Source organism: Symsagittifera roscoffensis, chromosome 5 (assembly GCF_963678635.1).
Source record: "Symsagittifera roscoffensis chromosome 5, txSymRosc1.1, whole genome shotgun sequence".
NCBI classification, from domain to species: domain Eukaryota; kingdom Metazoa; phylum Xenacoelomorpha; order Acoela; family Convolutidae; genus Symsagittifera; species Symsagittifera roscoffensis.
In genome coordinates, this window is record NC_087066.1 from 42,354,216 (window position 1) to 42,382,183 (window position 27,968).

Here is a 27,968-nt window from a genome sequence, read left to right on the forward strand (position 1 = left end):
TATTTCGTTTTGATTCGCGAAATTTTTCGCAATTAAATTTTGATGTTTATCGACGCTATGGTTCCGAGCTTCTTTCAAGTAGGTTTCACTTTGATTCTATTAATTGGTATTAAAAAGGGGTTAAATTGTAGTTGTGTTATCTAATTCTGTGGTTATATGAGAGGAATTAAGAGAAAGGGGGTTAAAAAACGCGGGGTGATAAGCTTGGGAACCATGTCAGCTACATTTTTTCTTCTGTTTTGAAATTGATGATTTGGTCAGTTAGATAATAATTGCGCGCTTCACCTTTCTATTATTGGATAGCGTAAGCGGCGAGCTTGTTAGGCTTGAAAATTGTTCCAAATTTATTAAGACAGATTACCGACTCAAGTAAGGATTTTTGATCTCGAAATAGGCTACTTTGTACTGGTGCTTGTTATTGTGTGTAGCAAGGTTTTCATTTTTTTCCATAGTATAATTAATAATCTTTTCCCCTGCTCTTAGCAAGAGTGTTAAAAACGGGTACTATATTTTGCCCGTAATTATTTTCCCGCATGGCTCATCTGTGTTGGAAGTGTTGCCACAGACTTATTTTGAGCATTTCAAATATCCGTTATACTCGAAATAGGGTTTTTATGTTGGTCGTAGTTTTACCAATTCGGTTTTTTTTGTTTTCATAGTTTTTTTTGGTTTTTTTTGGCTTAATAGGTTTCGAGCTGTACTATATCGGTTTAATGGCCTCATGTATCGTGTTTTTTTAGGGGAACTTGAAAAGTTTAATTGGTGTTCAAGTCTATTTGAATTTTTTGTTTCGGCTAGTAGGTTGTCTGCTCAAGTATCTTCAACGTTTTCAAGGCGTATTAATTTTCTTACGATGCTTGCCATCATCATCAGACAATGAAATCGATACTTTTTCATTGTCTGTTCACGTTTTTTTTTCCAAAACTAGCGTTATTCGTTTTGATAGATCCTGTTTGTTTGACCGTTTCGATTTTTTTCAACTTACAGGCTTTGCTGTATTGTATTGCTAGTGGTGCGAAGTTCCGCTTCGCCTCTGTGTAAAATCAAAATTGCTTAGGGGCAAAAACTAGAGCACATGTTTCTGGGCGGTCAGATTATTCAAGGATTTTATCAGATACGAGCTGTCTTGTTTAGATAGCTTATGGTTACATTGAAATAACATCAATTTCTTCAGATTAATGCATGGGCTGTTTCTGTACGAAAGAAAGCTTCTCTATCCACGGAAAAACTTTCGAGAATGTAAACCGAATTGCAGAAGGGAAAGTAATTTTCGATTGTTGTTGCTTTTTGTTGTTCGAGGAATAGAAAGTAAGGTTGAGTTCTGTGTTTCAGGGGCTTCAGTGTCGTAGATTTGATGGTAGATAAGTCAAGCAGGGAAAAGAAGTTGTACGCAGTAAAACGAATCTTGACCCGAACCGTCGAAGATGAAAAAGCAGTTTTAGAGGAGGTCAAATTTCATCGGTTGATAAATCACCCCAACTTAATCAAGTTAGCTCTTCTATTTTTTATCGTGTTTTTGAGTAATTGGTTCGGGTTTTGAAGAAATTGACGGAATATTTGTGCTCGGTGGTTCTTTCTCCAAACAAAATTCAGCGATCAATTTCTGACGGTATTTCTGTACCATTTGAACATTATTGATTCCTTAAGCTCGCAGTGAAATCGATTTTTTGCCTGTGATCTTTTTTAGTGAAGTTAAGTAGATTTGAATGTGGGACTATTTTGGATAATTAATTCGGGCTATTTAGCAGTTTATATTAACGTGTATGTAGCCCAGGCGGAAATTTATGCCGACTCATAAATCATTCGAAATTGAATTGAGTAAAGCTAATTGTTCAAATAACGCGTTAATACATACGTAGTCATAATGGTAATGATGGATTTGAATTATTATTCATTGGAGTAGCTTCCAAGACCCGGTCAGTTTTTTTGGTATCTCAAAAATTTAGCATGGCACAGTTAATGAAGTTTGTGCAGTCACGACATAACATGCAGGTTAAACTGTCGATGCATTTCTCCATGGAGTAGTGTCAATAGATTCTCGTGAGTATTTCCTCGCATTTCTTCGAAATAACGATGTCTTGATTTTGGTAACGATTCAAAGATTTGTAAGGTATTTGGCTTTTGTCAAAAATCTGAACCACATTTATGCAGACAGAAGCACTTGCTGGCATAAATAGGTTCTGCATGGGATGTTGTTTCACCAGTTTCGGCAATCTGAATAAATTTTTTTGACCAGTCAATATCAGTTTTTGAAGTAATAATTCAGCAAAAAGTAGCACCACCTGCATCTCGTGATATGGCGATAATGGTCAAAATTGCCATTTCTCCAATCGGGCTTTGTAAAGAGCTCATTTGTGCCCAGGATTCAACTACTTGCTCGGTGCTGCACCTTCTCAATAGCTGCTGGGTCGAACTTGGAAGATTTGCACAAGGACGCGCGATAGCTAATTAATGGCACTTTGTTTGAAGGAACTAATTAATGGTTGTTGTTTGAAGGAAAACATGTTGCGAGTAGTGAATGCAGCATCGGTCGAACCGCCAAATACATCTGGTCAAAGTTAAATTTCCCAAGCAATAATAAGACTTGTAGGTCGTTGTTCGAGGTAAGTTCTTTGTCGTTCTCTTTGATTTGGTTCTATTTCACCTGTCTTCCATTTGGAGGGGAAACGCTGTTTGTTGACTATGGTGGTGAAAAATAAAAGCAGTGACTTTCAGAAGGAACTTGAGATTCTTGCCCATTCTATCGGGGCCTTTCGACTTATTTCCGTTTTTTATATATAATTTCTTACTTTCTCGACGTCAAAAGGGAAGTGACTGAAAAGTGTCTCATTGTCGCTGTCGGTGTCAATTTTTGGCTCTTACTGATTATTGCTGTAGACGGAATGGAAATAGTGATTGGAAAGTTCGGCTTTTTCTTGGTTATAACAAGCTTTATCACCGTCCATAAAGGTTCACTGTGCACGCTTTTAGAAGGTCGAACACTATTCAAGTTTTCTTGAATATCGTTATGCTTGCGATTAGAAAGCGTTATCAAATCTGAAAAGACTTCGGATAAACAACGTGTTTAACAGATCAATTGGTATCTTGGTTCATAATGAACTCACGTTTCTACGCATCTCTGGTACGCTTAGTCTGGAGGCAACGAATACGCCTGGGACTGCAAAGGTCCTGGGTTCTAATCTGACCAGGACTTTTTTTTCAAACAGGATAATCTTCCTTGCAAAAATATATGTCTGCTTATGTTAAGTCGGCATAACAATAGAAAGCTCTGTCATTTTACCAAGTCTGATTTTGAATTATTTTGTTTCTTTTAATGTTTTTTTTCGACTAAATGGTTTCGGCTGATGTTGTACCGGCTTAGTCAATCATATTGTGTTGTTTCGGCGGCAAAAGTTTTCCTGTTCGATATAATGTGTTCTTATGAAAATGTATGGGATAGGTTTTTTTAAAACTTTTTTGAGAAGCGTTTGAAAGTTTTTTTTTCACTTTTTCATTAATTGATTCCTTTAGCTCGCAGTGAAATCAATTTTTTGCCTGTGATCTTTTTTAGTGAAGCTAAGCAGATTTGAATGTGGGACTATTTTGGATAATTAATTCGGGCTATTTAGCAGTTTATTTAACGTGTATGTAGCGCAGGTGGACATTTATGCCGACTCCTAAATCATTCGAAATTGAATTGAGTAAAGCTAATTGTTCAAACAACTCGTTAGTACATACGTAATCATATTGTAATGATGGATTTGAATTCTTATTCAGTGGAGTAGCTTCCAAGACCCGGTCAGTTTTTTTGGTATCTCAAAAGTTTAGCATAGCACAGTATATGAAGTTTGTGCAGTCGGGACATAACCTGCAGGTGAAACTGTCAATCTTTTTCTCCATGAAGTAATGCCAATAGATTCTCGTGAGTTTTTCCCCGCATTTCATCGAAATAACGATATCTTGATTTTGATAACGATTCAAAGATTTGTTAGGTAGCTGGCGTTTTTTTCAAAAATCTGGACCACATTTATGCAGATAGAAGCACTTGCTGGCATAAATAGGTTCTGCATGGGATGTTGTTTCACCAGTTTAGGCAATCTGAACAAGGTTTGACTAGTCAATATCAGTTTTTGAGGTAACATTTCAGCAAAAAGTAGCACCACCTGCATCTCGTGATATGGCGATAATGGTCCGAATTGCCATTTCTCCAATCGAGCTTTGTATAGAGCTCATTTGTGCCCAGGATTCAACTACTTGCTCGGCGCCACCCTTTCTCAATTGCTGCTAGGTCGAACTTGGAGGATTTGCAGAAGGACGCGCGATAGCTAATTATTGGCACTTCGTAGCCTCTATAGGCATTCTTTTTTTATTGACTGCTGAACTATTTGCGAGCTAAGAAGGCTTTCAAAGATGTGGCGGATCTGGATTTGGCTTGTGAGTGCAGTTCAAGTTTGTTCATGTTTTTGTTTGAGATCTTTCATGGCGTCTGTTTTCGGTATGTTGTTTGTCATGAAAACAGATGTGTTGCGTTTCAACTGGAGAACTTGCTTTTGCTCATATAAAGACCAAATTGAGCATAAGTTCCATTTTCGTTAGCATTTAAATTCAGCGTCATAGCCTTGTCTGAGACAACTTTGTGGCCATCGGCGTAGCAAATGGACATTGCAGTCGTTGTTTGGTCATTTACATGCATGATGAACATTAGCGGGCCAAGTAAAGAGCCCTGAGGAACCCCATTAATTATTGAAAGTTCGTGGAGATGCAATTTCCGATACGAACCTGTTGAACCTGCTGCTCAAGTAGCTTTTGCGCAGTCCAAGGCAAGGCTCATCGAACTTGAATAACTCACCTTTTCGACGAGTTTTTGTAGGTTGACTTCATCGAATGCTTTTTCGAAGTCAAGGTACAGCGATTCGGAGTGTTTCTGATTGTCAAAGAGTAGATACATTTCATGCAGATAGCGTATTAGGTTGGTTGTTGTTTGAAGGAAACCGTGTTGCGAGTAGTGAATGCAGCATCGGTCGAACCGCCAAATACATCTGGTCAAAGTTAAATTTCCCAAGCAATAATAAGACTTGTAGGTCGTTGTTCGAGGTAAGTTGTTTGTCGTTCTCTTTGATTTGGTTCTATTTCACCTGTCTTCCATTTGGAGGGGAAACGCTGTTTGTTGACTAGGGTGGTGAAAAATAAAAGCTGTGACTTTCAGACAGAACTTGAGATTCTTGCCCATTCTATCGGGGCCTTTCGACTTAATTCCGTTTTTTTTAATACATAAATTCTTACTTTCTCGACGTCAAAAGGGAAGTGACTGAAAAGTGTCTCATTGTCGCTGTCGTTGTTAATTTTTGGCTCTTACTGATTATTGCTGTAGACGGAATGGAAATAGTGATTAAAAAGTTCGGCTTTTTCTTGGTTATAACAGGCTTTATCACCGTCCATAAAGGTTCACTGCACGCTTTTAGAAGGTCGAACACGATTCAAGTTTTTTTGAATATCGTTATGCTTGCGATTAGAAAGCGTTATCAATTCTGAAAAGACTTCGCATGAACAACATGTTTAACAGATCAATTGGTATCTTGGTTCATTATGAACTCAAGTTTCTACGCATCTCTGGTACGCTTAGTCTGGAGGGAACGAATACGCCTGGGACTGCAAAGGTCCTGGGTTCTGATCTGACCAGGACTTTTTTTTCAAACAGGATAATCTTCCTTGCAAAAATATGTCGGCCTACTATATGTCTGCTTATGTTAAGTCGGCATAACAATGGAAAGCTCTGTAAATTGTCATTTTACCAAGTCTGATTTTGAATTAATTTGTTTCTTTGAATGTTTTTTTTATCGACCAAATGGTTTCGGCTGATGTTGTACCGGCTTAGTCAATTATATTGTGTTGTTTCGACGGCCAAAGTTTTCCTGTTCGATAAAATGTGTTCTTATGAAAATGTATGGGATAGGTTTTTTTTAAAACTTTTTTGAGAAGCGTTTGAAAGTGTTTTTTTTTCACTTTTGCATAAATTGATTCCTTTAGCTCGAAGTGAAATCGATTTTTTGCATGTGATCTATTTTAGTGAAGGTAGGAAATTTGAATGTGAGACTATTTTGGATAATTAATTCGGGCTATTTAGCAGTTTATATTAACGTGTATGTAGCGCAGGCGGAAATTTATGCCGACTCATAAATCTTTCGAAATTGAATTGAGTAAAGCTAATTGTTCAAATAACGCGTTAATACATAAGTAATCATATTGTAATGATGTATTTGAATTCTTATTCATTGGAGTAGCTTCCAAGACCCGGTCAGTTTTTTTGGTATCTCAAAAATTTAGCATGGCACAGTATATGAAGTTTGTGCAGTCAGGACATAACCTGCAGGTGAAACTGTCAATCTTTTTCTCCATGAAGTAATGCCAATAGATTCTCGTGAGTTTTTCCCCGCATTTCATCGAAATAACGATATCTTGATTTTGATAACGATTCAAAGATTTGTTAGGTAGCTGGCGTTTTGTCAAAAATCTGGACCACATTTATGCAGATAGAAGCACTTGCTGGCATAAATAGGTTCTGCATGGGATGTTGTTTCACCAGTTTAGGCAATCTGAACAAGGTTTGACTAGTCAATATCAGTTTTTGAGGTAATATTTCAGCAAAAAGTAGCACCACCTGCTTCTCGTGATATGGCGATAATGGTCCAAATTGCCATTTCTCCAATCGAGCTTTGTATAGAGCTCATTTGTGCCCAGGATTCAACTACTTGCTCGGCGCCGCCATTTCTCAATTGCTGCTAGGTCGAACTTGGACGATTTGCACAAGGACGCGCGATAGCTAATTATTGGCACTTCGTAGCCTCTATAGGCGTTCTTTTTTTATTGACTGCTGAGCAATTTGCGAGCTAAGAAGGCTTTCCAAGATGTGGCGGATCTGGATTTGGCTTGTGAGTGCAGTTCAAGTTTGTTCATGTTTTTGTTTGAGATCTTTCATGGAGTCTGTTTTCGGTATGTTATTTGTCATGAAAACAGATGTGTTGCGTTTCATCTGGAGAACTTGCTTTTGCTCATAAAAAGACCAATTTGAGCATAAGTTCCATTTTTTGTTAGCATTTAAATTCAGCGTCATAGCCTTGTCTGAGACAACTTTGTAGCCATCGGCGTAGCAGCTGGACATTGAATTCGTTGTTTGGTCATTTACATGCATGATGAACATTAGCGGGCCGAGTAAAGAGCCCTGAGGAACCCCATTAATTATTGAAAATTCGTGGAGATGCAATTTCGATACGAACCTGTTGAACCTGCTGCTCAAGTAGCTTTTGCGCAGTCCAAGGCAAGGGTCATCGAACTTGAATAACCCACCTTTTCGACGAGTTTTTGTTCGTTGACTTCATCAAATGCTTTTTCAAAGTCAAGGTACAGCGATTCAGAGTGTTTGATCTTGTCAAAGAGTAGATACATTTCATGTAGATACCGTATCAGGTTGGTTGTTGTTTGAAGGAAACCATGTTGCAAGTAGTGAATGCAGCATCGGTCGAACCGCCAAATACATCTGGTCAAAGTTAAATTTCCTAAGCAATAATAAGACTTGTAGGTCGTTGTTCGAGGTAAGTTGTTTGTCGTTCTCTTTGATTTGGTTATATTTCACCTGTCTTCCATTTGGAGGTGAAACGCTGTTTGTTGACTATGGTGGTGAAAAATAAAAGCAGTGACTTTCAGACAGAACTTGAGATTCTTGCCCATTCTATCGGGGCCTTTCGACTTAATTCCTTTTTTTTTTCAATATATAAATTCTTACTTTCTCGACGTCAATGGGGAAGTGACTGAAAAGTGTCTGATTGTCGCTGTCGGTGTCAATTTTTGGCTCTTACTGATTATTGCTGTAGACGGAATGGCAATAGTGATTGAAAATTTCGGCTTTTTCTTGTTTATAACAGGCTGTGCACGTTTTTAGAAGGTCGAACACTATTCAAGTTTTTCTGAAATTGATTACGCTTGCGATTAGAAACCGTTATCAAATCGGAATATACTTCGGATAAACAACATGTTTAACACAATCACTTGGTGTCTTGGTTCATAATGAATTCAAATTTCTACGCGTCTCTAGTACGCTTAGTCTGGAGGCAACGAATACGCCTGGGACTGGAAAGTTCCTGGGTTCTAATCTGACCAGGACCTATTTTTTTAAACAGGATTTTCTTCCTTGCAAAAAATTGTCGGCTTATTATATGTCTGCTTATTTTAAGTCGGCATAACAATGGAAAGCTCTGTAAATTGTCATTTTACCAAGTCTGATTTTAAATTATTTTGTTTTTTTAATATTTTTTTTTTCGACTAAATGATTTCGGCTGATGTTGTACTGGCTTAGTCAATTATATTGCGTTGTTTCGACGGCCAAAATTTTCCTGTTCGATAAAATGATGTCTTATGAAAATGTATGGGATAGGTTTTTTATTTTTACTTTTTTGAGAAGCGTTTGAAAGCTTTTTTTTCACTTCTGCATCAATTGATTCCTTTAGCTCGCAGTGAAATCGATTTTGTGCCTTTGATCTTTTTTAATGAAGTTAAGGAGATATGAATGTTGGACTATTTTGGATAAATAATTCGGGCTATTTAACAGTTTATATATTAACTTGTATGTAGCGCAGGCGGAAATTTATGCCGACTCATAAATAATTCGAAATTGAATTGAGTAAAGCTAATTGTTTAAATAACGCGTTAATACATACGTAATCGTAATGGTAATGATGGATTTGAATTATTATTCATTGGAGTAGCTTCCAAGACACGGTCAGTTCTTTTGGAATCTCAAAAATTTAGCATGGCACAGTATATGAAGTTTGTGCAGTCACGACATAACCTGCAGGTGAGACTGTCGATCCATTTCTCCATGAAGTAATGCCAATAGATTCTCGTGAGTATTTCCTCGCATTTCATGGAAATAACCATATCATGATTTTGATAACGATTCAAAGATTTGAAAAGTAGCTGGCTTTTTGTCAAAAATTTGAATCACATTAATGCAGACAGAAGCACTTGCTGGCGTAAATAGGTTCTGCATGGGATGTTGTTTCACCAGTTTCGGCAATCTGAACAAATTTTGACTAGTCAGTATCAGTTTTTGAGGTATAATCAGCAAAAAGTAGCACCACCTGCATGTCGTGAGGTTGCGATAATGGTCAAAATTGCCATTTCTCCTATCGGGCTTTCTATAGAGCTCATTTGTGCCCAGGATTCAACTACTTGCTCGGTGCTGCACCTTCTCAATAGCTGCTGGGTCGAACTTGGAGGATTTGCACAAGGACGCCCCTTGCTAATTAATGGCACTTCGTAGCCTCTATAGGCATTCTTTTTTTGACTGTTGATCTATTTGCGAGCTAAGAAGGCTTTCAAAGATGTGGCGCATCTGGATTTGGCTTGTGAGTGCAATTCAAGTTTGTTCATGTTTTTGTCTGAGATCTTTCTTAATTTTGCATAAATTGATTCCTTTAGCTCGCAGTGAAATTGATTTTTTGCCTGTGATCTTTTTTAGTGAAGTTAAGGAGATATGAATGTTGGGCTATTTTGGATAAATAATTCGGGCTATTTAGCAGTTTATATAATAACTTGTATGTAGCGCAGGCGGAAATTTATGCCGATTCATAAATCATTCGAAATTGAATTGAGTAAAGCTAATTGTTCAAATAACGCGTTAATAAGTACGTAATCATAATGCTAATGATGGATTTGATTAATTATTCATTGGAGTAGCTTCCAAGACACGGTCAGTTTTTTTGGTATCTCAAAAATTTAGCATGACACAGTTAATGAAGTTTGTGCAGTCACGACATAACGTGCAGGTGAAACTGTCGATCCATTTCTCCATGAAGTATTGCCAATAGATTCTCGTGAGTATTTCCTCGCATTTCATCGAAATAACGATATCTTGGTTTTGATAACGATTCAAAGATTTGTAAGGTAGCTGGCTTTTTGTCAAAAATCTGGACCACATTTATGCAGACAGAAGCACTTGCTGGCATAAATAGGATCTGCATGGGATGTTGTTTCACCAGTTCTGGCAACCTGAACAAGGTTTGACCAGTCAATATCAGTTTTTGAGGTAATAATTCAGCAAAAAGTAGCACCACCTGCATCTCGTGATATGGCGATAATGGTCCAAATTGCCATTTCCCAATCGAGCTTTGTATAGAGCTCATTTGTGCCCAGGATTCAACTACTTGCTCGGCGCCGCCCTTTCTCGATTGCTGCTAGGTCGAACTTGGACGATTTGCACAAGGACGCGCGATAGCTAATTATTGGCACTTCGTAGCCTCTATAGGCATTCTTTTTTTATTGACTGCTGGGCTATTTGCGAGCTAAGAAGGCTTTCAAAGATGTGGCGGATCTGGATTTGGCTTGTGATTGCAGTTCAAGTTTGTTCATTTTTTTGTTTGAGATCTTTCATGGAGTCTGTTTTCGGTATGTTGTTTGTCATGAAAACAGATGTGTTGCGTTTCAACTGGAGAACTTGCTTTTGCTCATATAAAGACCAAATTGAGCATAAATTCCATTTTTGTTAGCATTTAAATTCAGCGTCATAGCCTTGTCTGAGACAACTTTGTAGCCATCGGCGTGGCAGATGGACATTGCAGTCGTTGTTTGGTCATTTACATGCATGTTGAACATTAGCGGGCCGAGTAAAGAGCCCTGAGGAACCTCATTAATTATTGAAAGTTCGTGAAGATGCAATTTCCGATACGAACCTGTTGAACCTGCTGCTCAAGTAGCTTTTGCGCAGTCCAAGGCAAGGCTCATCGAACTTGAATAACCCCACCTTTTCGACGAGTTTTTGTTGGTTGAATTCATCGAAGGCTTTTTCAAAGTCAAGGTACAGCGATTCAGACTGTTTGTTCTTGTCAAAGAGTAGATACATTTCATGCAGATGGCGTATCAGGTTGATTGTTGTTTGAAAGAAACCATGTTGCGAGTAGTGAATGCAGCATCGGTCGAACCGCCAAATACATCTGGTCAAAGTTTTTCCCAAGCAATAATAAGACTTGTAGGTCGTTGTTCGAGGTAAGTTGTTTGTCGTTCTCTTTGAATTGGTTCTATTTCACCTGTCTTCCATTTAGAGGGGAAACGCTGTTTGTTGACTATGGTGGTGAAAAAAAAAGCAGTGACTTTCAGACGGAACTTGAGATTCTTGCCCATTCTATCGGGGCCTTTCGACTTATTTACGTTTTTTTATATACAAAATCTTACTTTCTCGACGTCAAAAGGGAAGTGACTGAAAAGGGTCTCATTGCCGCTGTCGGTGTCAATTTTTGGCTCTTACTGATTATTGCTGTAGAGGGAATGGAAATAGTGATTGAAAAGTTATTCTCTTTCTTGGTTATAACAGGCTTTATCACCGTCCATAAAGGATCGTTGTGCACGCTTTTAGAAGGTCGAACACTATTGAAGTATTTTTGAAATTCATTACGCTTGCGATTAGAAAGCCTTATCAAATCGGAATAGACTTCGGATGAACAACGTGCTTAACAGAATCACTTGGTATCTTGGTTCATAATGAGTTCAAATTTGTACGCATCTCTGGTACGCTTAGTCTGGAGGCAACGAATACGCCTGGGACTGCAAAGGTCCTGGGTTCTAATCTGACCAGGACTTTTTTTCAAACAGGATATTCTTCCTTGCAAAAAATTGTCGGCTTATTATATGTCTGCTTCTGTTAAGTCGGCATAACATTGGAAAGCTCTGTAAATTGTCATTTTACCAAGTCTGATTTTGAATTATTTTTTTTGTTTTTAATGTTTTTTTTACTAAATGATTTCGGCTGATGTTGTACCGGCTTTGTCAATTATATTGTGTTGTTTCGACAAATTATATTGTGTTGTTTCATTTTTGCATAAATGTTAATTCAGTAGAAAACTACTCTACCGAATTTCAAAAAAATTGTGTAAATGCAAAGACCGCCTACTCCTCTGTGCGCCTGTAGAATTTGTTGGTCTCTTCACTTCACCCTACTGTCTATAGCTTTCAAAAGTGTCTGTGGGGAAGATTTTACCCATATTTTTGGTTGGATTTTTTCATTTTCTCAATAAATTACCTCCTATATTTATAAATCTGGATTCAATGGGTTTTGGGAAGCTCCGTTGCATAAACGGCTAGCCCCCACATTTTTCCACAAAAGTTCATGGCCCTCGGAAGAGTCTTTTTGAGATGATGCGTTCAATCAAAACAACAGGTTGTGGAAAGCTCCGATACATATTCACTACGACCAATTGTTTTAGGCAAAAGTTATGGCCCTCGGAAAATTCAATACTTGGTTTTATGTCTCGAATTTTGAATTATTTTTGAGTTTTTGCGTTCAACCAGATTGTGTGAATTTATTCTGTCCAGCGGCCACGCCCAAATGATTCTACACAAAAAAGTGCGATTCGCAGAAAAGTCTAATTTTTGATTTTTTGACAGTTTTTGGAAATTATTTTTCTAATTTTTCTCGAAGTATACTGCCAATTATTAGGTTAAGTGTTCGGTTTCAATCGAGAAACCCGGTTTTGAGAATCTTTCAATCGGCTTAATCTGGGAATCCCAATTCAATCTGAGAATGGTCATTTATTTTTTAAACTGGGCGTAGGGGGAAGGTTTGCCCCTTTTTTGAAAAATTTAGCCATTTATTTAAGCAAAAATTAGCTTCTCTGTGTACTACAGTCATGGGACCAAGGTAACCTTGACCCACTTTTGGACTTGTCCGTTTTCTCCAAAAGGATCTGCTAAATTTTAGATAAAGATTTCAACCGAAAGAACAGGTGCTTAAGCTCCCCTGCATGAACGGTAACTCTCTTGATTTGGTAGGGAAACCGCGATTGGCTTCAGAAAAAGTATTTCAACATATTCATCACAACATTATCTTAAAAATGATAAAACAGTTACCTCAAATTTAAGCTTAGCCACTAATTTTTAGAAATGCAAGTAGTGGCGTATACAAGGTTTTAGCCGATATCAAATTTTGAAAATGTCGTTGAGTTTAGCTAAGTGGAACCTGATCCAAACTATATATTATTATTGGTTATAAATTAGATATTTTATCCCTTTAAATTATTAAAGACTAACCGATCACACTCCATCAAACTAACAACCCACTTATTTGTAAGTGCTGAAATTACTTGTAATTTCAGCACCAGAGCATTTTGAATTTAACTTACAACCTAGTTGCTTTCTCCAAGAGACCGACTCGTAACAAACCAGTATACTCTAGATCTATTGAGACTAAGAGATATAATAGTAAAATTAAGATCGGTATTAGACTAAGAATTTGCACGAATCTATCCGGCCGAAAATAAGATAGCGTGACGAGCAGACGGTGCACCTTATCTGAAATTACTCTATCCCAACTCATAAGTATGCCATTTTGGTTTTTCTAGCTCAGCAGAAGGCTTTTTTTCAGCAGCAGGCTTTTTTAAGTCAAGTAGACTTTAAGCTTGTTTGGAGTTGGTGGCGATGGCGTCATAAAGTTGCATTTGAGGTCTGCAGTATCAGAGTTCAGCTATTAGGTGTGTTGCCGTCATTTGAGAAGCGGTAATAGCGTATATGTTTGACGCATATGATCCATTGTTTTTCAATGTTGCGTATATTTTGAAGTAAGCGATTTCTGGCATGAAGTCGCCAATGAAAACCAAAAGACAAATTTACCGAAATGAGCAATCATACAAATTGGAAGGATCGTTTTGTCATGTTTTCCAGGAATCGTTTACGATTTTTTTTAGGATATTTTAGGCTATGTTTGATTTGTTTAGCCACCCACTTTGCTAGCTGCTCTCCACTTTGCTCGTTTTGTATCAAATTTGCTGTTTACTGAAATAAAAATTGTTTTTGTCCCGACCATTTGCAAAATGTCGAGGAACTTAGTATTCGGGTGTGTTTTAGTTTTTTTTGTTTTCAACGCAAAATCAGGTACCACAAATAATCATTGGAATGGTTATACCAAATTGAAGCCCTTTTAGTCGTGATTCGAAGGAGATTTTAAAATAAAAAAAAAATTCTCATTGAGAAAAACTGGTATGAAATTTTTGATTTTTATTTCTATTTTGAGCGAATAAAGTGAGCGAGCAGGCTTACAACAGCCTAATTATGCTTAATTTAGGCCCTGAAAACGTGTTTTCAAGCACGTTAAATTAGTTTTTGGAGTTTTTAGCGCCATTTGGGAACCAAAAACTTCAAAAAAAAAAATTCAATAATTTTTTTTTTGATTTCTTTGTTTTTTGTCATTTTTCAACAAAAATTTTTGTCCGTTTTGCCTATAATACTATGACTGTCAAAAATGCCTATTTTATAGTTTGTGTCAGATCCTCGCAGAAGATACACACATTTGAAAAAAAAATTGTTTTTGTTTTTAAAGGCTATAGTTGGAACATTCTGTGCTGCTTGCACAGTAACCAGCTATCCTTATTTTTTTATGCGTTGAATTTAAAAACGTTGATATCTGCGCTCTGTAATTTTCTCGAAAATTGAGATGAAAGTTTATTAATAGTATTACTTGTGGCAAAAATACATCTTAGGAAGCGATTTGTCTTTGAAGCGGATGAATTAATTCATCCTGATAGCATTGATTCTTCCGGTATCTGGATTCCTCTGGAACGCTTCTTGTGTCACTTCTACCAGTCCAGATTGGAACTGATCGAATCGTTTCAAATCAGCTGCCACAATCTCAGTTCCCAGAAACTCGTGTTCAATCACTTCACCTTGCAGACCATGAGCAAGAGTTGCGCATTCAGTGTCACCGAGTAAAATAGTACCTCTGTTTTTGAGCAGGAAAGTGTACACGCCTTCTGTGTAGACTGTGATGGCCTTCGCTGAGCTCGATTCAGCTGGAAATGTCCATTGACCGGCCTCGTTTTTTACAGGGTGCCAAGCAGTGGCGACGAGGTTCTCATTAATTCGATACAGAAGTTGAGGTTCGTCGTCGTCGTAACAAGTCTTTAACACGCATTCTACCTCATCAATTAGACCGGCGCCTGTGAATACTTTGTCACCTTTCTTTATCTGGTCAGCCCTTCGGAATTTTTGACCAGCCATATGGACCAAGCTGGAGCCCAGAAAGCAACCCGAATTAAAGTTCATAAATGAACTCATGTTTACAGGTGCTGCCCTGTAGTTGGATCCTCCGTAGCTGGTTCTAGCAGAAGGTTTGGGAGCTGGAAGCGTGATGAAAATTTCATCCAGTTTATCGCGCGTTTCGCTGAAAAGCTCACTGCTGTAGTGTTGGACTCCGGGGTCCTTGAAGTTGTTGCAGATCTGGTGCAAATGAGCCAGTGTGATTGACAGGCAGAAATGGGCGCCCCATCTGAAGAACCACTCGTCTTTGGAAAAGGCCTCCGCTATCTGTCCTGTCAAGTCTTTCAGAAGGTCAGTTGACCTTGGCTCATTCTTATCCACGAGCTCCTTCAGTCGCTTCTCAAGAGTTCCAAGTCTTTTGCGGCCCTTGTTATTCAGCTCCCGTGCAGTGAAATTATGGCTCTGGAACGTGAGCCCGCTGACGTCTAGGACGTCTTGGATACCCTTGACAAGTGCGAGGCGCATTCTTTGGTACTGGATATCTTCGCTCTGTTCAAGTTGTCTGTCCCAGTCGTAGCTCTTTTCCAACGTTTTCTGCAATAAAAGTCAATGGAATCGACATTAAACATATTTTTTTGCTGTATCGCATTTAATTTGCTTAGTTTTCACATAAAGTTCACTGAAAAACGAATGTCCATCAAGACAATTTAGTACCAAAATCGGATCTACTTAAAAATCTCCCTCCCCTCTCAAATCGGAATGCAGCAAAATTAGAACTCGCAGTAGAAAGATAAAGTGCTGATTTACTGTTTATATTTAAAGAGGGATGGGTGGTGATTATTTAGTATATATCATAGTGGGTTGGGGCTTTTTAGTAGATCCACTAAATTTTTAACCACAGCTTAAATGGAATTCTTTTTATAATTTCATATTAATTACAGATTTCCCAAACCAACCTTATTTCCTCCAGTGTAGTATTTCAATGTTACATCCAATGAAGGCTTACTTTGACCCAGCAAACCTTTGACTTTCTTGAGTGGAAACACGACGTCCTTAGTCTGGCCGAATTGAATCGATCCGAACGAAATCGCAAGACTCTTATCATCGGCTTGCGGACCGTAGGCCAAGTGATCGCCCTTCTCAATTACCACGTTTTTTCCGTTGACCTCGAGAGTCAAGTTATAAGCCGCAGTAGTAATATGGTTTGCAACAGCATTCACGAAGACAGTTCCGACAAATGAGCAGTCGGGAATGAAGGAATAAAGTCCGCCTCCAATTGAGGAAACTTCCGAGAGCATGACACTGTTCATGCTGTATCCGAAGCCGAAAGTGTGGATGCGACCGGGCAGACCTTTGTTGTTCTTTTTGAAGTCTTCAAGGGTCTTAGACTCGCCCTTTGCTGGTCTAAAACGAATTGAAAAATCAGCACACCGTGCAAAAACTTAGAATTCGCACAAAAGTAATGCTTTGCCCGCTGGTCATCAGAATTTGACTACTTTTTTTTGTTAACCAGCCCGAGGCCTAACCCGTAGGTTATTTATTTAATGTTAACTAAGCTATGGCGATATTGCAAGAGCTCACCTTGTAAATTACAGCGCACGTGCGATTTTAAGTCGCAATCATGTGATTGCTGGGCACCATCACTACCGATGCGCCACAACATTAATAAAATTTAAAAAAAAAAAAACATTAAGTAATAATTGAACGAACCCAATGTTTGGCAGTCCGTCTGTTAAGAGAAACAGTGCCACGTTGTCGGTCTTTGGTCTGCTTTCAGTCAGAAGTTCTAACCCTTTCTTCAGTCCTCCCCACAAATTAGTCATGTCGTGTTCACACAGCCCGTCAATCCTCTCCAAAGTATTTTCAACTGCAGCTGGCGTCATAAGTCTCGGTTCCAACTCGACTGAAACTGTGCTGCAAAAAGTGACCAATGAGAATTCATCTTGAGGGGTGAGACTTTTGACGATGGTCTTCAACGCATGTTTAGTGACGTCGAGAACTGACAATCCAAACGTCTCAGTTTCGCCCTTCTCGTTTTGAATTGTGGCTTCGGTTCCCATAGATCCAGAGACGTCAACAACACAGCAGATAGAGCTCCTAACGCACTGTGTTGATTCGGGAGGCTCGATGGAGATGAGCATGTTATGTCCGTCGTATTTCATGTTGAAGTCAAGTTCCACAGACACTTGGGAGCTGGATGCTGGAACATGAGGATCGATTAGGAAAGAATGACGTGAATCGATCCTCGGATAAATGTTTCAATCGATTCTTCCTAGGACCTCTTATGACTGGATGATTGATAAAAAAAACATTTTTGTAAAGACTACTATTGGTCGGATTTACGATGAAAATAATAATGGTAGTTTTTTTCTGAAAAATTTTTCTGAAAAGTGAAATTTCTAGATTACAAATTATTGTATTCACCTTGATCAATTACCATTCCGGTCAAAGTTGTCTGTGGTTGCGAAGCAGATCCACTTTCAGGCATGCTCTCCGTGCTGCGAGGAGGCGAATGTACCATTCCTTCCACTCCAAGGTGCTTCTCAATTGCCTCTCGTAATGCCCTGTTCGGTCGAAGATCGTTGACAGTCAGTTCCTTCCCGGTGGTAGGCGAGGTTGAGTTTCCGGCGTTAAGCCATTCGGAGATCGCCTGGCGTTCGTAGCTGACGCCGTCGTTGTCAATCACCGGGTCGTTCATAACAGCGAGAGTTATGGGGCACAGAAAGTGCTGAGGGATGTCTTCGGGTTGGCTAGTATCCATTTCGGTTTCGGTAGTTTTTGGATCTCGTTTCACGTGATAGTTTGAATTTTTGGCTAAAGCACAGTTTTCAAACACTGCGATTCGAAGTATGCAACAAAATGATGAATGGTCAATGTTTAAGTAAGCAATAAATAATTATTACTCGGTTGTTAAATTTCAGTTGCAACTTAGACTGTTGAGTTTTTTGATTGGATTCGAATGCAGTTTTAAGCTCTAAACTCGTATTACTGTGATGTTATGTTCTAGCTCTGACGTACATAAAGATATTGCTACGTAACCGTAAAGGCCTGTGTTACTGCAAAATGTGAAAGTAAATGTGAATATTTGTGGTATATTTGTAGTAGCTATTTGAATAGGAGCGAATTCGGTGTGCTGCATTTTGGTTGGTTTGCATAATATTGACGTCATATCCTGTTATATATGCAGCTTCTCATTGACGTTATAGTCAAATGGTAAAGTATTGGTCACCAAAAGACGAGAAGGTGGAGCCGAATGACGTAGATCTTAAAACTATTTCAAGGTAGAAAATGTACTACTTAGGGTAAGTCTAGAAGTGCGTAAAGGTATTATTGCGTTTTCTTTTTACACTTGCGAGCTGACAAAGCGTAGTGTATTAGTAAGAACCTTTTTTTCAAACCTAACTCGCAATTAAAAGTGTTCACTTATTTGGCGTCACTTTTGCTATAATCCCAATCTGTAGCATTGGAGTATCAACCGTACAATTTTCCCCAAATCAAATAAGGGGGTATGGATTTTTTTCTGGATCTAATTTCGACAATAGCCTAGATTATTTCAAAATTAAGCGTTTTACTAATTGAAACATTAATCTAGGCAATTATTAGCAATCAAATACAATCCAGCATACAAAAATCTCGAAATCAGTTTTATTTGCGCGATATCATGAAATGAATATCTTATACGGAATCAGTTTTCAGATTTAATACATGCTTGGGGAGGGCATTCTACGGTAGGTCATTTAGCGTCCGTGGCTGACTGCTGAGTGCGTGAGACTCATAATCACTAGGTCGCAGATTGAATCTGAGATTGCACTTAATAGCTGCTTCTTGTCGTATTCTCGCTAGTGGTTGCGAAGCGAAGCTTCGCCTCTTGGTCAACAATTGCTACGTTGGTAATTAAGTTTGAAGACAGTGAGCTGAGAATCCTTAAAATATAAACTTTATTTTCAATTTAAAAAGTTATTCAAAAGGCACGTGTATGTTAACTTCACCTCTACATGTATAATTAGTTTGGGCTCTTTTCCAGTTTCCCCCCCCCCTTTCAAATTCAATTTTGAAAAGCTTAATTAATGTTGTCATAATGCAATGAAATTTGGCGTGGTGAACAAATCGACAACTGTGAACAGATTTGTTCTTCATACTTTACAGCGTAACATCACGCATTTAGCCGTAATAACACGTGAAAACAAAAATAAAACTCGGTATTTTGAAAAGGGGGGGGGGAACTGGAAAAGAGCCTTAGTTTGGTATTAGGGTCATGAGTAATGAAATTTTGAATTATCATCATGAAAATCGACCGAAACATTAAGTAAATTTAAATTTTCCCCATGAAAGCTTACCATAGTTAATGGTGTATTTTTCATTAACTAATGATATGAATTAGTTTTAAACCTTCCTTTCTTTTTTCTTTAAGTCAAAAGTCATCTGAGGATATATTGTGTTCAATGCTTTTCTATACTGTTAGTGATTTTCCGCAATTTTTTTTTCCTTGTTTTGATCATTATATCTTTCAACAAATAATGGCTTTTTTTTAATTTTTTTTTTAATTTGACAATTTGCATAACTGATTTTTCATTAGCTAGCAGTTATTGGATTTTGAATTTCTAATTTCAAGTGTTCATAGCGCAATTCAATTGTTTTTGAAGTGATAAGCTCAAACTTATATTTCCTTTTAAACGAATGGCTGGATATTGTAAGTGACTTATCACGAGCGCGTTCATGAGTAAGCTCAAAATTGTACCAGTTCCGTTCAAACGAATGGCTGGATAGTGTAGGTGACTTATCACGAACACATTCGTGACTAATATTCTTGTTTCATTTGGAGTAGTTGTATTGACCTATCGATTTTATCAATTCCACACGTTTGTATTACTTAGCTCATCTAATCTTCTCCTTAGAATATCAAAAACTTTTCATGAAATTTTCATTTAGTAATTTATTTATTTTTTTTTTCGTTTTTGTTGCAGATTTTCAACTGAGCATAATTTTTCAGGCTTTTTTTGTATCCAATTTACGATAGAGGGATTCGAAACTTTCGGATTTTTTGCAGAATACTTCCAGTTAATGTAGTGGAAGATTATCATCTTGTTGTTTAGAAAATACCATTGTGTCTTTGCCATGTTGTACAGTCTGGTATGGTACAGGAATGGTTTCTCAATTTTTTATAACGACCAATTGTTTATTAAGGTCATTTTTATATAAATTGAAAAAAATGGGATCACAATACACTACCCTGCATGACCCCTTGATTAAGTGAGAATCTCTGTAATACAAAACCATGCACAATTTTTTTTGCTGGCCGTTGCTTATGAAAAATTTGTGTATGTGTCTGAGTTCCGAAAAATTTAACATCTTGTAAGAAATTTTTTTGTAAGAATCCATGATCAATAGTCGAATGCGTTGGAGAGATTTTGCAATGAGTTTGTTATAGTCAATTGATTTTCTAAGGAAGTCTGTTCAATATAAGATAGTAGCGATTGTTAGATAAGAAGTTAGACTTACGAATTGAGTTTTGTGTAGGAGGTCATTGCATGATGGATCGGGAAAAAGTTGCATGAAAGATCAAAGATCTGGAAAGCTTCTGTGCTGGAAAGTTTTGTCTGTCTAAGTTTACGCAGTTAACGTTGAAAGATTTTTTTCGGAGTAATTAGTTTCATCATCACGCGTGCGATAAGCAAGCTGTTTTAAACTGGATTATACTTTTTTTCTAGTTAACAAATAGTGTAACAAAATCAGTTAAATCACTTGCTGACTTCTTTTCACTTCTCTTCTCTTAATATCTTCCAAGTTGTTTCCCCCTTGGCTTCGAGGTAAAACAATTGCCTTTGTACCCTTAAGTCTGGGGTTCGAGTCGTGGCCGGACTTGGTGTTTTTGGTAGCAAAGAAATTGGCAAAAAATATCAGAGAAATCTATTAATGGTTTTTCTTTTGTTCGCTCAAGTTTTGTCGGCCAAATTGCCACAGAGTATTTGGCTTGTGCTGTCGACAGTTTTCATTGTAGTTGCTAGTGAAAGTGTTGTTCATTCTGATTTCAGGGAGAGACTTGAAAGATAAAAAAATAGATTCAAAAAAATCATAAAATCCCTCTTTTTTTCGGTTTAGTTGGTGTCTGCTCAAAGATTGTCGGCTTAATTGCCACATCATTGATTTTTCTTGTGTAGTAAACAGTTTTCATGGTAATTGCATTTGCAAGTGTTGTCCATTGCTGTTTAAGGTGGACTTAAAACTTTTTTTTTATAAAATCGTTTTTTTTTTTTGCTCAACTTGTCTGCTCAAAGATAGTCTGATTTGTTTCTTTTTGTAAGTTTTGTTCCGTTTTTGCTGATTTGAAAGTCAAGTGTCTGGCATATTTGCCTGAAATTAACTTCTATCGAGACATTAAACTTATATGACGTTTTTAAAAGTTGTTCATTCTTTTCGATTTATGTTTTTTTTTAAATGTTTGTTGTATTGCAAGTGGTGCGAAGTTCCGCTGCGCGTGTGTGTATACTCTACGTTGAATCGGCATTACTCGATTACGCAATCTCAGCTCAGTATTGAATCATCTGGTAAATGATACGGTTTAATTGGAGCAGTAAAATTGACATTTCTGTTTGATGGATCTTTCGTGAAAGATTATGTGCGACAAAAATGGTATTCGCGCCAGCTGACTATCATTTTCTTCAAAATTTAAGAAAAACTATTTGTAGTAGTTTTTAGTTTATGTGCATATTAGATAGGAACCATATGAGGAAATCGTTATTTCAGGTATTATTTAAGAGAAATGAACGTAGTGACGACTCTTATATAGGTCTTGCTGATTTTGTTTTGTTTTTCAAGAAAAATTTTAAGGTCGGTCACCCACAATTGGATATCTCAAAATAGTTCAAAGGGGGACCCTTTGGGTCGGTAGGGGGTCGAATCCCTGAGGGAAGGCGCGTCCCCTTTAAATCCGCCCCTGTATAATAGTGAATTGTCTCGTTGATTAGGTTAGTGGACTCAACAGTGATCAATCCCTCCTCGTCTCAAGCGGAGTATTTTCTGGTGCTGCCTTTTTTCAAGGTAACTGTTCTTCTTTGAGAGATGCAATCAACTCAAAAGTCCCTCACATGTTTTCTGAAATTGAAAAAAAATGAGCGATCTGCCCTCGAACGTTTGAACGACAGTTCGTTCCCACGTTTCGGAATCAATGTAGAACGGATATACGGTTGTCGACGGTTTTCCAAAGTGTCCGAGGCTCTGACTTGATAGTAAGGACCACTATTTTTTTTAGTTGGAATCGAAATGAAAATGAACATATCTCGTAATCGGTTATTTGGATTGTTCATTTTACTGAAGGCAAATATTATCCTGCAGTTATGTCAACCGAAAGAGGGATTTGGTTAACTCCCCCCCCCCTCCTTATGGTTCCTTGTAACGAATCCCCACTACAGAATTAAACACTTGAGCAAATGCAAATTTTGGATCTTGAAACAAATCCCCCTTTTGAAAAGTTTTCTAATGTGTATCTGTATCACTGTTGATCTGTTTTGAGCTGTTGAGTTTGATTATTTAGAATGGATCTTTAGAAGATGCCTTGAAGGCGAACCAGATACATGGCACCAGACTCTCACACCTGAAGGTCCTCAAACTATTTGCAGGTAATCCTAATGTGCTCATTTTGGTACAATCATTGAAGGTTAAGCACATTTACTGACGATTTTTGTGCGTCCTTATTCTATCACTCATGTAAAATTCTATCATGTAAAATTTTAGAGAAAAATTATTTTGATTATGAATGTGGTCTCGCTCATTTGAATTTTTCGTTGCGTAAAATATACTTTTTTCACAAACATGTTATCCACTTGGTCAAATCGACATTCATATATAAACTGCTTGTATACAGTTACAAATTAACATAAAACCGAATAAATCAACACTAATTACCCTTCCGATCAGCAAATGTATTGCAATCGGGTCCTAGGTTTTTTCCCATAAATAACTTTGTACACAGGACTCTTCTGGACTTATTCATCTCCTGGTCCTCTGTTTGAAACTACATATGTATTTTGAGCATTTTAGCAATTTAGATATCCTTCCCAATCAAAAGTGTCTCTTTATGTTCATTGTAGTTTTACCAACTCGATTTGTTAAAATTTAGTTTTTTATCTTTTTTTTTCGGCTTAATAGGCTTCAGCCCATCTTAATGGCCTCATATTTGATAAGCTCAAAATGTTTTTTGTGTGCTTGTGTGTGTTGAGGGGAATGGGGACTTACAATTTTTTTCAATATTTTCAAATCTTGTTGAATTTTTTTCTACTTGATGGGTTTCTGCTCAGGTATTTTTAGCTTTGTTACCACCCTGTAAGTTTTCGTCCGATGCCAATTTTGCTTTATTTTGTTTATGCGTGTTTTTGCCAAGTTTTTTCTGCCATTTTGATCGATTAGTTGTGTTTAATGATAGATTTTCGATATTTTTTGCTGGTTTTTCGTCTTTTGAAAGTCGATTAAGCTCTCGTTTTAGTTTCCATTTTGTGTATGCCACCTTGAATTTAGTACATAAATAGCTTTCGTGGATTCTACGTGGGCAGTACATATTGTTTTGTTGATTTTCAGCTGACTAGATAGCGGCTTTAATTCTGTCGGCTTATTATTTCGAATGCACAAATTTTTTTCGCTTATTTGTCGCTTATTTTCGCTTCTTTTTTTGCTTTATTTTGTGCGATTGCTTATTTTTGTTTATTTTTTTTCGCTTTATTTTGTGCGATTGTTTTTTGCACACATATTCATAATACACCCCCATTTCATTTTACTGTATCTTGAAGTTTTTTGCCACATTAAACATTTTAGTTGGGCTAAGTTGGGTCCTGCATAGTTCAGTTGGTAAATTTCAGACTTGAGATATAAATCTCGTGGATGATTTGTTGTTTTACGGAGCTAGTACATTTTTATTCCCCAGTAAATTTGCCTGTTGACTCTGTTATTATGAAACTGGAGTGCTAGTAGCGGAAATGCGGTTTCTGGAGATGTTTTTGTTTATATAGATAATGTTTCCGTAACTGTTTTTTCTCCCAATCATTGAGTTCTGTTTTTAAGAGAAATGAACGTAGTGAAGACTCTTATAAAGGTGTTAGTGGTTTCTTTGTTTTTCAGGAAAAAGTCTTAAAATGCTCTAATAACTACAGATGTGCATTCATACATGAATGAAATTAGGAATATATGCACTTTTTGAGTTCAATCTTATATATTTAAATGCGGGCTTCACCATCTCGCCATGTTTGAGCTTTTTCAACGTATAATTTTTGCATGTTTAACGGAAGAATTTTGCACGTTTAAGCTATATCGTATATTGCAATGGTTAAGAATTTTTTTTCGATTTTCCAATTTGATTTTAGTGGTTGTTGCACCGAGTGTAAAATAAGCAGCCCAATATTGGGATGTTGCCCGGGTTCCCCAAGGGGTTGCGAGTTTGGCCTCCAATTTTGAATGCCCAAATACTTTTAGTTAACGAGATAAGACGATTTTTATGATTTTTTCAAAAATTTTCAGAAAACTCAAATTACAAAATAACATACAAAACTTAAAGTTCCCAACCTGTAGTTGGGTATTGTCAGAGTACTATCAAGGATTGCGAGTCTTGCCTCCAAATATGACTGCTCAAATCCTTGTAGTTTTCGAGATATGACGTTTTTTGTGATTTCTTCAAAAGTTATCAGAAAACTTGAATTAATTATTATTTCAAAATTTGAAATTCTTAACTTTGTAGTTGAGTGCTGTCAGGGTACTCTCAGAAGGAGTTAAAAATCTTGCCACATGCGACTGCTCAAATGCTTTTAGTTTCCGAGATGTTACATTTATTTGATTTTTTCAAAATTTCTTAGAGAATTTATCTACCAAGAAATTCACAAAATTTGAAACTGCCAACTTGATTAAGGCAACCTTATTGTCAGCGTTATAGGGTGCTCTCAGGGACTCTTAGTGGTTGCAGATCTGGCCTCCATTTTCTCCAGAGGCCTATTAAGTTTTCGAGATGATGGTTTTTCATAGTGGGAATTAGAAAAGTTTGAAGTTACCAACCCTGTAATTGGGTGCAGTCAGAGTACACTAAAAATTTGCAGATGTTGTTTCCAATATATGCGGTTTTCATGAGTTGTCGAAAATTTTCGAGGTACCGGAGGTGCGTTAATTACTAGTTGAAATTAATCTGCTGAAAATGACGTAAATAAAACTCTCCAAATACAAACGTTGAAATGGCGCAAAAAAAAACGTGAACAATTTCTAGTTTCGAAAGTGGAATTTAGTTTTTAGATTTCCAGCGGAATAAAAACTTTGCTTGTTGATCCGGTTTTCTCAAGTTGGCTTGACGTTATCAAAAAAGCGCCAATCATAAATCGTTTTAGAAATTTCAAGAGCTTAAAGGGCATATAGTTTGGTCCTTGAAGTTCGAAAGTTGAAATTTTTTCAAGGAAGTCAATGTCTTTTTAATGATTACTTGCGTTAATTACTCTTTTCCAATCTTCGATTGGCTATGTTATCGACATTGAAAACAAGATTGTTTTCTATAAATATTCATGTACTTTCTATAGTATTTTCAGCATCGGTTTTCCTAATTTCAACCTTGAATTTCCTACAGATAAAATTTTTCGCTCATCAGCAAATTGCGCTAAATTCTTGTTTCTGTTTTTTTTTTCATAATCATTTACATAGAGAATGAAAAGCAATGGTGCAAAAGCAGCATTTTGCTCAACTGTTCTTGTTCCTCAAATGAAAAACTAGAGCACCCAAACTGCAATGTTTAGGCATCTGCAGTGGCGTGGACTACCTCCACAGGCACGAGAGTGGAGCGATATGTCACAGAGACCTGAAGTGTGCCAACATCCTCATGACCGGCAAGGACAGTGGACCTGTGATCATGGACTTCGGGTCCATGACCACTGCACCAATACATGTCACAAATCGGACACAGGCCATGACCATTCAGGTGACCTACTAATTTGAGACACGAATACAGCGGTGACTAACTGTTACAAAAAGATTGTAACAGCTAGTTTTCGTTGTTTTAACCATAGCTGATTGGTCTATTTTATAGTCTGTCTAACCAGAAATTGTACTTAGGATGACGCAGCTGAAAAGTGCAGTATATTGTACAGAGCCCCTGAGTTGTTCAACGTCGAAGTGGGGTCAGTTATCGACACTGCCATTGATATATGGGTAAGCGAAAGCCATATTTTTCTGTTTACATTAGTCATCTATTATCTGTGCTCTTTTCTTAAGTGGCAGGCAAAATTTCCCCCCTCTGCTTACGCTTGCTTTTATAAAAATTTAAAGTTGGCTCTTTTTATTAAAACACGTTCATCTTAGACCATTTCTAATGTTAGACGCTCTGTATTCAGACTGTTTCTATTTCTGAGATATATATAGTTTGCTTATGAATTATCGGCAAACGTTCTCTGAAAGACGAAAGTTGTGTTCGCATGTAATCCAAAATAGACAACCATTTTTTAAACATGAAAAATTTGTTGCCGGGCAACCATTTTTTTATTACAATTTTGTAATTCAACGAATACAAATTGAGTGCGTTGATCTCAGTTTTGTTGCAAAAAGGTTTTCGGGAACAGTCTTACGGCTCTTTGCTTGACAAAATGAAATGTCTATTTTTATGCAGGCGGATCATTTTTCTGGACCTTTTACAACGTTCCTTCGGGAGTTTTGATTTTGCGTAGGTAAATAATACTCTTGAAAACATGTTTATTCGCCACTTTGAGGGGTCGGAACCAAATTTTAAATTGTTCCGGCACATGCTAATTCATAGCTTAGCGTGATAGAAACTGTTTGATATAAGACCTCTGAACCAGTTTTCCATCTGCTAAACCCTGCATTCTTTTGTTTCAGAGTCTGGGGTGCATTCTGTTTGCTCTGATGTATTTTGAAAACCCATTCGAGAAGTGCTTCACAAGGGGAGACAGTGTGGCTCTGGCGGCCATGGGATGCAATGTCAGAATACCCAAAGAGTCAGAGTACGTTCGCTGTTCTGATCCAAGTCTGCTGAACGTATTTTCAGTGGTCGACCAGCATAGTTTTTGGAGCTTAATTCTGTGAAGATCCTATTTTCTCATGCGAGTTTTTTAAAATAATAAATATTGGTGCTTGTGACACAAATTTTAGTGTTTGTAACACAAAATAGATTTCGTTTACGGCCTAATGTTAGCAGTGAAATAGTATCAAACGGGAAACCATCTTTGAGTGGCGGGTAGCGAGGTGACCGAAATGTTGAAGGAAAGGGTGGGGACTCCGCTCGTGCTATTAGTTATTAACTCATCACAACTTGTTTGGTTTGTTCAGATTCCCGGCTTTCTTAAACGACCTCATCTTCGTTCTAATGGCAGTAGAGCCGTCGAATAGGCCTTGCGCGGCAACAGTCTTACAACAGATCAGGTCACATCAAGAACAGATCAAAAGCACGCGCAACAGTGGCGAAAACATATCAAATTCTAACGGACAAGGTAGTAGTAAAGTCATCGTGGAAAGAACTGAGTTTGTCTCGTTTGAAAAAGGAGATATAGTTTGAATTAAATGCAGTGAAAAACTTGAAATGTTGCTCAGCTTGTTTTTAAATTTAGCAAGTTTGTAAGTTTTTTTATGGCTGTTTTATGTAAATTTTGGGTTTGCGACATATTTCTTGCTTCTATTCTGATAATCTGCAAGAATTTCATACTGCAAAAATTATATTTATTAAATATATATTTTAAATCAAAACTATGTTTCAATAAAATGTCGCCATGTGATCATTTTATTTGTTGATTGACAAGTATGTTCGCTGTAACCAATGGTTGATGTCGAAAAAGTGGAAACGGATATTTTTTAGCAAGTTTGATCAAATCGGACCATAGACTCTTTCTGTTAGCTTGTCCAACAGAAACCGCAAATCATTTGATGGCTGAAATTCAAGCTACTGATAATTATTTGAAAAACCAATACAAGTTCAAGAGATTAATTCTGCTCAATTGATGCAGATTAAC

At 37.4% G+C, this 27,968-nt stretch overlaps 2 protein-coding genes across 4 annotated transcripts; one reads left to right on the forward strand and one right to left on the reverse strand.

Annotated features, from left to right (window-relative positions):
* The first annotated feature begins 1,172 nt into the window (after nt 1–1,172).
* Nucleotides 1,173–27,737, forward strand: LOC134846919 (serine/threonine-protein kinase 16-like). Of its 3 annotated transcripts, none has more exons than XM_063864354.1 (8): nt 1,173–1,263; nt 1,333–1,488; nt 21,960–22,032; nt 22,526–22,610; nt 25,749–25,930; nt 26,065–26,160; nt 26,842–26,966; nt 27,292–27,737. In XM_063864354.1, the coding sequence occupies exons 2-8, from the start codon at nt 1,355–1,357 to the stop codon at nt 27,515–27,517; spliced, it is 921 nt and encodes a 306-aa protein (XP_063720424.1). In that variant the 5' UTR covers nt 1,173–1,263; nt 1,333–1,354; the 3' UTR covers nt 27,518–27,737. The 3 variants fall into 3 exon arrangements, with proteins under 3 accessions (XP_063720424.1, XP_063720423.1, XP_063720425.1); XM_063864353.1 differs by having other exon boundaries at nt 1,173–1,258; nt 1,332–1,488; XM_063864355.1 differs by lacking the exons at nt 1,173–1,263; nt 1,333–1,488 and adding an exon at nt 18,177–18,296.
* On the reverse strand, nt 14,413–18,074 carry LOC134846918 (uncharacterized). Its single transcript, XM_063864352.1, has 4 exons — nt 17,419–18,074; nt 16,705–17,194; nt 15,951–16,398; nt 14,413–15,588 (listed from the first exon to the last, which is right to left on the reverse strand). The coding sequence occupies exons 1-4, from the start codon at nt 17,753–17,755 to the stop codon at nt 14,527–14,529; spliced, it is 2,337 nt and encodes a 778-aa protein (XP_063720422.1). The 5' UTR covers nt 17,756–18,074; the 3' UTR covers nt 14,413–14,526.
* Nucleotides 27,738–27,968: the final 231 nt, after the last annotated feature.